At 47.9% G+C, this 11,561-nt stretch overlaps 1 protein-coding gene across 2 annotated transcripts in view; it reads left to right on the top strand.

The window, feature by feature from the left end:
• Positions 1–3,830: 3,830 nt before the first annotated feature.
• Positions 3,831–11,561, top strand: part of rspo4 (R-spondin 4) — an 11,399-nt gene continuing 3,668 nt past the window's right edge. Inside the window, exons 1-5 of one of the 2 annotated variants that reach the window (XM_047026498.1) lie at positions 3,831–4,595; positions 8,051–8,239; positions 8,393–8,530; positions 8,846–9,043; positions 9,673–9,904. In XM_047026498.1, coding sequence (XP_046882454.1) covers positions 4,523–4,595; positions 8,051–8,239; positions 8,393–8,530; positions 8,846–9,043; positions 9,673–9,749 — 675 coding nt within the window. In that variant the 5' untranslated portion in view covers positions 3,831–4,522 and the 3' untranslated portion in view covers positions 9,750–9,904. Of the gene's footprint in view, positions 4,596–8,050; positions 8,240–8,392; positions 8,531–8,845; positions 9,044–9,672; positions 9,905–11,561 lie in introns of those variants that run through there. The other variant, XM_047026497.1, reaches the window with a different exon arrangement.

The raw sequence follows: 11,561 nt of genomic DNA, 5'->3' as shown, positions 1-11,561 counted from the left end.
GCATCTCCAGACAGGGCACAGGAAACGAATGGGAGTTAAAGTCTCTGGAAGCACCAGATCCCAAATATGCTATAATTGGTTGTATCCGACCTTTTGTTGTGTGTGTTTTTTTGGTCAGAAGAAAATGTGAAACATCCCATAATAAGGATCATGTTGGCTAAGGATCCTCAGATGTTACCGTGGAGACCTCCTGGAAGGTAGATGATGTCCTGCTGTCGGGGCTGGGCGGTGTCTGAAATGATGAAGAAAAAGAAGCTGTGCCTTGCAGTGCCTTTCGTCTGTGTGTGTGTGTGTGTATGCGTGTGTGTATGAGTATGTGTTTGTGTGTATGTGTCTAGCTAGCGTGCTTTGGCCTGGAAGGCCTGCTCAACACGTGCACCACACATACACACTAACCCAGGTGTGCCATATGGTGCTGATTGTATTTTTTGTACTCAACACTTGGAGTTTCTACAATGTCAGGCCTAACCGAGTTACACACTGACAGGGTTTTCAGTTCACACACACACACACACACACATACGTTCACACACACACACACACACGTACGTTCACACACACATGCGCGCACACTCAAGAAGCATACACACGCAAAACACATAAATCTAAAATTCGGAACCTATTATCTTTGACAATAATGACTGGACCAAGTGGGTCTAATGCTTACCACATCTTAGCAAAAGGTAGTTAGTACTTGTGTGTGTGTGTGTGTGTGAGTGGAGGGCGATGGTGGTGGGGTGGAGGGCAGTTAGTGATGGGGGGACGGGGGGCTAGGTAGGTTTCAGCTCGGGGCATAGTGGTAGTCATGAATGTGCTATGAAACTGAATGTTTGTCTGGAAGTTATTCATCACATACATGACTTTCAAGATTGAACAACATCACACACTTGATTGCCATATTTGTTCATACAGACAAGATAACTCGACAAGATTTCACACTAAACAAAGTTTTGTTCAATTCTGTTGTCCCTTATTGTATAACTTACAGTATCATATCAGACAAAACCTCACTGGAGACAAATCTTGTTGTTCTCTCTGTCACTGCAAGAAAACACCAGATGCACATATGCAATCATGACCTCTGAACAAACGAGACCCCTTTACTATGTACCAGGCATACACATCAGCCAGTCAGTCAACTTAAATTGTTAGCAGACTTTTGTGCTAGAATCAACAGAATTGAGCACAAAAGATTTATTTAACTTGTTTTTCTTCTTTCAGGCATTGTGAAGCATCTGAAGCCTCTCAGGCTCTGGAGGGTCTGGGGGTATTTAGGACTGGGGGCAGTTAGGGCAGTAGAGCTGGGGATAAATAGGACTGGGGGTAGTTAGGGCAGGAGAGCTGGGGGGTATTTAGGACTGGGGCTAGTTAGGACAGGAGAGCTGGAGGGTATTTAGGACTGGGGAGTGTTAGGGCAGGAGAGCTGTGGATATTTAGGACTGGGGGTAGTTAGGGCAGGAGAGCTGGGGGGTATTTAGGACTGGGGCTAGTTAGGGCAGGAGAGCTGGGGGGTATTCAGGAATGGGGGTAGTTAGGGCAGGAGGGTCAGGAGATTTCTGGACTGGGGGTAGAGGGTAGTTTATCCCAAGGCATACGAGGGTAGTAGAAAGGTATATGTTAGGCCGTACATTATTCTGTTCAGAATCCCCATTCCCTTTCACGGCACAATGTTATTTACAATGGTGGAGCAGTTAAGATTGAGTGGTACCCCAATCACAGTTACAGCTCCTTCTCTTTCATCCTACCTCCCAGCCCTAAATATACAGTACCCATCACATATGGCTCCTTCAGTTTCATAGGGTGGAATGATGGACGGTATTACTCATACCATGCGTCTCACAGGACTGTTGACTGACTCCATATGTGCACAGGCCAACAAATGAAGCGATCAGAGATTATTATGGATGGTGAGGTTGAGTCTGAATAAGTCCACCTGCCGACAGCCAACTGACAGCAACCTTTGACCTCTTCTAAACAAGGGCCAGACGCACCCACCCACCCACCTGACTCTGATGGTCCAATTGGAAACATGCCTCTGTTGACTCAACAAGACAGGGGTGTATGGAAAAGAGGATGAGGAGGTATCAGTATGTGAAGAGAGACGAAGAACAAAATATCTCTTATATGAAGCCGTCCCCAACAGGGTGTATCCTGCTGGCCTTCCTGGAGACGCTGTTCTGGAACCTTCTGGACTCACCTGCAGGGTGCAGGACCATGTAGCCAACCCGACACTGATGAAGGAACTGCTACGAACAGACTACACCTCACAGCTCAATGCAGACAGGATCTACGAAAATCAATTTAGTTCGGTACCGTGAACAAACCAACATACCTTGAACACGCATGCACACACCCACCCACGCTCACACGCTACACTGGTGCCCTATCCCCTCCTGCCCTCAAGCGGAAGGCAAACCAGAGGAAGAAAAAACGACCAAACTGGAAGCCGCAAGCACCCTAAGCCTCTGGGATCAGCATGGGGGGGGGGCACAGAGCCAAGGTGCCGTGGGATGCGTGTGAGTGTGTGTAGCTGTGACGGAGGCAGTGTGTGCGTGGGAAGGCCTGGCGGAAGGAGACGAAGGTGTCGAAGCAACACAGAGCCGATACAGCAGCAGACCTGTGGCGTGCCACTCCACAGCCAGTAACTTTCCCTCTCTCTCCTCTCTCACTTTCTCTCTCTCTCACACACACACACACACACCAGAGTTACATCTGGAGCGCATTTAGACTGTTGTCATGGCCACATGGACTCCTGCACAGCCGCCGCTCAACAGCCACATCCCCCCCTCAACCCCTTTCGTGCTCCTTCCCATAAAAACACACACACACATACACAGACCGTTCTATGAGAGCAGGTCCCTGTTGGCTGGGTTGGTGTTGATCCAATCAAGGTGTGCTAGGATGTCTGTGCAGGGCTGACCTCCAACTGACCCTGAAGTTGAAATCACCTCCTCTTATTAAACTGCTACCTCAGACTCTAAATCTCCACCTCTCCCAGACTCAATCTGAGACAGAGGCAGACTCTAAATCACACCCTGTCTTAGCCTCAGTCAATGGCAGAGGAAGTTTAAATCAACTCATCTCATTAATTCTCTACCAAAGCCAGAGCTGACATGTGCTATATTGACCACAATTAATCCACTGCCCAAGTCCTACCCGTCTGAATTGCAGAATTAGTGTGCAAAAAACAAGCAAATCAGATTGCAAGAACATTGTGCAGGGGTGTGTAACTTCAAAACAGCTCAACAGATGTGTGCATGATATTTTGTCTGTGGTGAAGGACTAAGGATGTCACTTGATGTGGCTAAAAACTTGCCATCAGTTTGAAACCGCAAAGAAAATGTGGGGATTTTAAATCAAAGTACCAATTAAACGCTAATCCTAACCTTCTCCCTAGGAATTTGCAGGAAGCAAGTAAGTTATTTTAATAAAATGCAATAATAATGTAATAATTTAACTTCCCTTTCAATGAAAAAGTATTTAACAAACTGTAGTGGTGAATTGATTTTGAATAGCCATAAGATGGCTAATTAATTCAGGCGTTTGTGAACTATTATGATATTGGCTAATTGTTGCATTGATTGCAATTGGAAACATGTCACAAAAAAATATTTTTTATTATTTAATCGTATCTTTCATGTTCCTTTCTAGAATATACGTTGCACATGATCACATCAACATTCCCATTTTCAAACGATCTACTACGCACAACAAACGGACCTAACAGGCCAGTGAGGCTTGGCCGAGCAGTGCAGCTCTGAAGGCAGCACGAGGCGGTTTGAATACCTAATCTCTGTCATGTTCCAATTTCTTCCAACCGCAGTTTGCTCAACCCAACAAAAGTAAACAAACTCAGCCTCAAAATTCCAAATAAAAACAGCATGATTCGGAGATTAGAAACACGCTTAATGCACCCCTTACTGTCAGTTTGCTGTTCAAGTATTCACATTGCTCTTTGTGGTGACATAAACAGTTGTACGCCGATTGCGCGAGCTGCTCGTATTTATTAGCCATTGGCAGGGCCTCGGTCTGGATTGACGATTGGTTTCTAAGTAGCTGGCATAAGACAGGACCATTAAGGGTACAAATAAACTAAATATAGACGTTGAGTTGTGTTTATCCTCCATTCCTCTGGTAGGCTAGATATATTCTCCAGCAGAACTTAATACTTCATGACGTCTACAGGAGCGGAATTCCACTTCGATCCACCATTAACTGTAGCAAAGTAGCTTATTTTTCTTCTCCCAAAGCATTCTTGAGCTACACAGTAGTAAGTTAACATCCAGCGGTCGCCAGGGCCGAGGGAGATCCAAGGGTTAAAGATACCATTGATAAGTGGAGCTCGTTTCTTGCAATTTGGCTGCGGCTGTTAAACGGTGAGTTTCCTCCAACCAGTTTGTGTGGGAAGGCGCCTGGTCCTCCTCGACCTCGGCGCTTCTGTGAGCGCTTCGCCAGCCTGAAGAAGTCCGGGGCTCCTTCAGACGTCTGCAGTCCCGCTCTGAGGCGCATCTCCTCTGCCCAGATGCATCTGCGCCTTCTGACCATTTTAACCTTGGTTTGGCAGGCTATCACCATGAGTGCAAGACGACCCAGAGGTGAGAAGACATATATATTTTTTAATCCAATTGAAAGTCCATGGTAGTTTTTGTGTTGTGAAAATCTAATTATATTGTAAAAATAGGCCTAGAACATTGAAACATTAAGAGTCGGCTCAGAGTGTTAAGTGCCTAAACCACTATAGCATTAGGCTATATGCATTTGAAAAAAGCAAAAGATGAAAATGTATGTATTTATAATGGATTAACTGCAGATACTTGTATATTATATTAGCTTATATATTATATATAAAATATAAACAACTTATTTCAATAAACTGCAAAAAGGCAAACACTAGTTTAAAGTAACTAATGTAATGAACTTGAACCTGAGAAATAGGTTAATAAGGTTTTTAGTTTTATGTAGAGCAAATAGTTTTGACCTTTTTTTTCCACACATTTTATAGTAGCAATAACCAGATGACTTCCTAACAACAATATTCTAAAACATAAAACAGTCTGTCCTCACCTTTTACATTTCTGTTCTGCTCGGAAACTTGATATTTCACAACCTCCTGTATCTGCTGTTTTCTCTCCAAGCGTTCTATGCTACATGTTGTGTGCGTTTGGTCAGCTACTAGTATACCAGCGGTCCTCTGCAGGACTGAGACACGGGCACGTCTGGTGACGGAGACCTGAGCGCTGCTTTTGTCTGATGGGATTTCACACAAATCAGACATGGCTAGCTGAAAACTCCCGAGCTACAGTGTCCGACCTTTGTCCTTTCACCTGAGACAGTGTGTGTGTCAGTGATCTGAGGACTGCACTGCTGTAACCACACCGATTTCTGTAGTGCTGTAGCCGTGCCTACCAAGGTGGTCTGTAGTGCTGTAGCCATGCCGACCAAGGTGGTCTGTAGTGCTGTAGCCGTGCCGACCAAGAGGGTCTGTAGTGCTGTAGCCATGCCGACCAAGGTGGTCTGTAGTGCTGTAGTCGTGCCGACCGAGGTGGTCTGTAGTGCTGTAGCCGTGCCGACCAAGGCGGTCTGTAGTGCTGTAGCCATGTCGAGTTGCCGAGCAAGACGGTCTGTAGTGCTGTAGCCATGCCGACCAACGCGGTCTGAAGTGCTGTAGCCGTGCCGACCAAGAGGGTCTGTAGTGCTGTAGCCGTGCCGACCAAGGTGGTCTGTAGTGCTGTAGCCGTGCCGACCAAGACGGTCTGTAGTGCTGTAGCCATGTCGAGTTGCTGACCAAGGCGGTCTGTAGTGCTGTAGCCGTGCCGACCAAGGCGGTCTGTAATGCTGTAGCGATGCCGACCAAGGCGGTCTGTAGTGCTGTAGCCATGCCGACCAAGAGGGTCTGTGGTGCTGTAGCCATGCCGACCAAGGTGGTCTGTAGTGCTGTAGCCATGCCGACCAAGGTGGTCTGTAGTGCTGTAGCCGTGTCGACCAAGGCGGTCTGTTATGCTGTAGCCGTGTCGACAAAGGCGGTCTGTTATGCTGTAGCCATGCCGACCAAGAGGGTCTGTGGTGCTGTAGCCATGCCGACCAAGGTGGTCTGTTATGCTGTAGCCATGCCGACCAAGAGGGTCTGTGGTGCTGTAGCCATGCCGACCAAGGTGGTCTGTAGTGCTGTAGCCGTGTCGACCAAGGTGGTCTGTAGTGCTGTAGCCGTGTCGACCAAGGCGGTCTGTTATGCTGTAGCCATGCCGACCAAGGCGGTCTGTAGTGCTGTAGCCATGCCGACCAAGGTGGTCTGTAGTGCTGTAGCCGTGTCGACCAAGGCCGTCTCAGGCTAACCATTCCTGACAAGGTGGACCATTACCACTGTAGGCCTGCCAGGGTCAACCGCTGTGTGGCTCTGCGGTTTGACCTGCTGTCACTGCTCATCTCCCCACATGTGTGTGAGATCCTCTCATCTGGCAGCTCTTCCTCTGGCTGTTCCAGCGGTTACCCACTCCCCCTCCACGCTCCGCCATGCTGGATTAGTGGTGTGACATGGGGCAGTTGTTCTAGAAGAGGTGGTTTGGTGACCACAAGCGATCTGTAGTTTACTTATAACTTTGACTTTATAAACTGGTACATTCTCTGGTACATTCTCAAAACAAAGGATGTTCCTTATAATCCTAAAACAACATAAGTACCCTTAACTCAGGGTTCTAATTACGGGGGGGCTTGGGGGGGTTTGACCCCCCTAATTAAGACTTGGACCCCCCACAAAAGAGGTAAAAACAATTTGATATTTATATATTACCTGTAATCGTAAATATTACTTTACGCCCTGGAGAATAAGATGACTCCCCCGATTGCCATTGTATATTTCGCACTCTACCTGAACTAAAACGTTTCACATGGATGTTTCCCATGGAAACCTTTTAAGATCCCAAACAGAACCATGTGGATCAGAAAAACTTTTTGTCCATGGTTCCATACCTTTTAGACTATACATAAAGTACATTTCATAGCTTTCCCAGCATATACCCAAACTAAGCACCTTCAGACCTAACCTAAGAATCCCATCCCCCCACCCACTGTCCTAAGCCAACACTGTTTGTATTAAACCTGTGGCAACTGTACTTTAGCCCCAGGTGAATCAGGTCTCTGATGTTGAGCCTAACGAGCTGGTCCGGTGTGTGCTTCTGTGGGCTGGCAGCAGCTCTACACAGGCAGGCTGGGCCGCTTCAGTGCTGCTAGCACCTGGAGGTTGTTAGGCACACAGCGCCATGCCGCAAGGGGTCAGAGGTCAAGGGGTTAGCACGACTCAGACCTGCAGCTATCTGACTGCAGGGGAGCAAAGGGCGAGCGGCTCTCTCTCGTGATATAGTTGTAGAGCGGCCCGTCGCATTGTAATTGCTCTCTAGTGTGGCTTGTAGTGTGCTGTTACGGCACAGAGCAGTCTCCACTGTGGTACTAGTGGATTGAATCGCTTGTTGTGTCATGCTAGCCCATAGAGTAGTCTGTAGTGTTATACCTGCCCCCAGAGCAAGCCTGCAGAGTTCATACTGTAAAACAGCCTTTCGAGTTTCTTGATCCTCTCTGAGGAGTTGTTGTACCTCCACCCAGACATCTCTCTCTCCATCTCACCGCTCTTTCGCTCTCTCTCTTTCTGAAGACAAACAGGAGAATCATGATCAGAACCATCTGTCTTGTTCCTCTTTCTGTACACTACACACACACACATGCTTAGTGTCCATCAACACACATGCACAGTACACACACACATACACACACCCTAAATATGAAAGACAGAGGAACCAAAATCATGAGGAAGATAGAAAACAGACATTCTTCAGTTGTCATCCCTTGCTCCAAAAGGTATGAATCTAAACTTGTAATATTACAATCAGACACGGCACAAAAGACCTTCCCTCTCTTCCTGTGGTTCTGATGGTTCTAGCTGTACTGTGGATCTGATAGTTTGTTCCACCGTTCTACTGGGGTGTTTTCTACTGGTCTACTGGAGGGGTGTTCTCCTGGTCTAACGTTCTAACTGTCCTGCCTGTTTCCTGCACCGTAGCTTTCACAGACGAACAGGAGCACTGCCGGAGCTGCATGGAGTGTTCCCACGACAACGGCTGTGTGCGTTGCCCCGAGCGCCTCTTCCTGTTTCTGAGGAGAGACGGGATGTCCCACCATGGCTCCTGTGTGCACGCCTGCCCTCCTGGACACTACGGCCAGAGGGGCCAGGACATCAGCCGCTGTCTCAGTCAGTCTGTGTGGGTGTGTGGATGTGTCTGTGTGTGTGGCTGGATTTGTGGAAGTGGCTTTGTATGTCTGTGCATCGGCCTGTTTGTTTGTCTGTCCGCTGATTGGGCCGAACGCAGTCTCATAGCGTCCTAAATAGGTTTCTCCCTCCCAGAATGCCGTTCTGCTGACTGTGAGAGCTGCTTCAGCAGAGACTTCTGCATGAGGTGTAGGCCTGGCCTTCGCCTGTTCAGAGGCCAGTGCTCCAGCAGCTGTCCGGCTGGCACCTTACCCACACTCACAGACTGTGTCGGTGAGTGATTCAGCACCCCATGCCTCCCTCTGGGTCTGGTCCTCATTGGTTCATATAACCCAATCAGGAGGGGGCCAGGGTGAAGGAGGGCTCCACTGGGTCTCCTTGACTGCTGGGTCTGTCATGATGGAAGTGATATCCTCAGGAATTTACAGAGGAGCTGAGGACATCAGCTCCATCATAACAACGGGGCGTACTCCCCTTCCAGATGTAATGTCTTTTAAGTATCTGTGTCTCGCTTTCTTCTGTTGTTTCTCACTTTCTCTCCACTTTTCCCTCCTCCTCTCTCTCCCTCCTTACCTCCCTCCATCCCAGAGGGCTGTCTGGGGGTCCCGGAGGGGCCCTGGGGGGGATGGAGCACCTGTCTCCGGGAAGGCCACAGCTGTGGCTTCAGGTGGGGCCGCCAAAGTCGGACCCGGGGGATGTCTTTGAGCCAGCCTGAGCAGACGTCAGCACTCTGTCACCCTGAGAGCGAAACCAGGAGGTGCAGGATGAAGAAGCGATGTCCAACAGGTGGGTGGGAGGGAGGGAGGGAGGGAGGGAGGGAGGGAGGGAGGGAGGGAAAAGACAGTTGAGAGATAACTGTTGCAGGTACATCCCATTTGTTGAATAATGGCCCCTCTTGTTGACTGGTGTCCTCCATGCATGTGTCCTGTGCTGTAGCTCGACTAGGTTGATGATGGCGTGATGACGAGCAATCACCAAGCCCTTGTAGTTTCTTTTTCTGAGTTAATTAATCGTGGTACAATTAGTAAGCTCAATTTGGCTGTCGCTAACCCAATACATTTCTAAATACCGTATACAACACAATATTCCATACGCAGGGCTTGTTCTGGCCCTCAATTAGGTCTGTATTATCCTTAAGCTGCAGGTTTTTTTCTTCCCTCGTCGCGCCTTTTGATGCTACCCGGGAAGGCATTTGTTTGCAGCAATTATCATTATCATAGTCAGATCAGATGTCCGGGGGTATTAGCCACCAGAGCAACGCGATCTGCAGGACTCTCAGGAGGAGCGCCTCAGCATCAGCCTGCTAATCACACCCAGCTGGGATGAAACGCATTTGTGGCATCCCAGGACATTCCTCTGCTCTCGTAGATTAGCCTAGCGCTTCTAATTTCCATCCTCATTGTTATTGCTTTCAGATGATGATGGCTCTTCAGATCCTAGTTCCTGCCCCCGTCTCGTCCTTTTCTTTGTCTCCCAAACTGTTGACAGTTGAGTCGGTTAGAGCTCAGCATGCGTCTCCGTGCATGTGTGTGTGCCTGTGTGTGTGTGTGTGTGGCTGGCTGTGTGTCTGTTGCATGTCTCTACTGAATCCTATAGGGGATTGATTGATGTTGTATTTGTATATGAATTGCCAGAGTGTCCTGTGCATTGTAAGAAACTTTTGGATGTGAAGAGGCAGCGATAAAGGTGGAGCTGTGTCACCTTATTGGCAAAGCGAAATATATATAGCAGCATGGTGTGCCTCACTGTGTAGGGACTCTGCTACACCACAACATTTTAAAAAATTCCACTAAAGTATACACGCACACACACAAAATATGCACATACTTAAGGCCCTGCTTGAGTCTAATCCAGATCATGCTTATTTGGGGCGTAAAAACATATTTATGGGGTTAATCTTACAGGTATTTAAAGGATATTTATGGCAGTGATAATGTATCCCTGATTTGCAAATAAACGTTTACTTGATTTACGTTCCTCTTTAAAGACCCTATTCTGAGAAAGGGAGAGGAGATGCGTGAAAAGGAGAGGAAGGGAGAGTAGGGGAAGAGATGTAGAGCTAGGAGACGAGATGTGGGGAGGAGGGGTGGAGCTAGGAGACGAGATTTGGGGAAGAGGGGTGGAGCTAGGAGACGAGATGTGGGGAAGAGGGGTGGAGCTAGGAGACGAGATGTGGGGAAGAGGGGTGGAGCTAGGAGACGAGATGTGGGGAAGAGGGGGGGAGCTAGGAGACGAGATGTGGGGAAGAGGGGTGGAGCTAGGAGACGAAAGTGACGAAGGTTTCTACCCAAGGGCCATCAGGCTTCTGAATGGACACTGATATGGACATTGATTCACTGCACACTAGTCACTTATACACAGTCACTTTCAGTACTGGTTGCACTATCAGTAACATTGCATTACTGTACCTCACTGTACTTCGCCACCAGGCTCCTGTATGGTCATTGACATAGTCCCTGATCTGCAATTTTGCACTAGTGTACTGTACTCCACCTAGGTTAGAATAGGTTATAGTATTAGGGTTAGTTTGGTCGATTATTTATTGCTATCTGTATATTTAGGAAGTTTCAATTCTTTAAGATGCGTAGATGTAAATCATGTTCTGTGTTATGTTATGTTATGTTATGTTATGCCAGGTGCTTGCGTTGTCTTGTCAAATCAAATCAAATTTATTTGTATAGCCCTTTTTACACGCAAGCATGTCACAGAGGGCTTCACATGCGCCCATAGAACTGCCCCTCAACCAACCTAAACCCTCAAGGAAGACAAGGAAAAACTCCCAGAAAAACTCCCACCGGGAGAAAAAATGGAAGAAACCTTGGGAGGAGCAATTCAGAGAGGGATCCCCTCCTCCAGAGACGGTTGGTAAGAGAGAGGAGCAGAACACAAGCTAAACATAGTCATACAGTGTCAATGGGTTTTGAAACACCAAAATCCATTGTTCGGCTTTATAGACGTTGGATGGGACCGGGAAACTCGCTGTTGGCCGTCATGGAGACTGGATTCCGGGTGACGACCTGGTTCAGCGTTGGCAGACCGACGACCAAGCAGGTCCTGACAGCTCAAACCCCCCACACCACAGGGAATGTGTGGGGGGGGGACAGAGAGGAGAGCAGGGATTAGAGAATGCCAGGAGCAGCTAACAGTTACAGTCAAAATAGAATGAGATCCCCACCGGTCAAGTGTGGACTAGTTCAGCAATTTAACAGAGCAAAAAGGGTATTTGATGCAGCCCCACACACCAAAACAACGACAGCCCCCCTCAGTTGGAACATGAAATCTGTTCCAGGGGAAAGAACTCTAA

Source organism: Hypomesus transpacificus, chromosome 9, assembly GCF_021917145.1.
Source record: "Hypomesus transpacificus isolate Combined female chromosome 9, fHypTra1, whole genome shotgun sequence".
NCBI lineage: Eukaryota > Metazoa > Chordata > Actinopteri > Osmeriformes > Osmeridae > Hypomesus > Hypomesus transpacificus.
The sequence above is the reverse complement of the archived record's forward strand: the minus strand, read 5'-3'. Positions and strand labels throughout refer to the sequence as shown.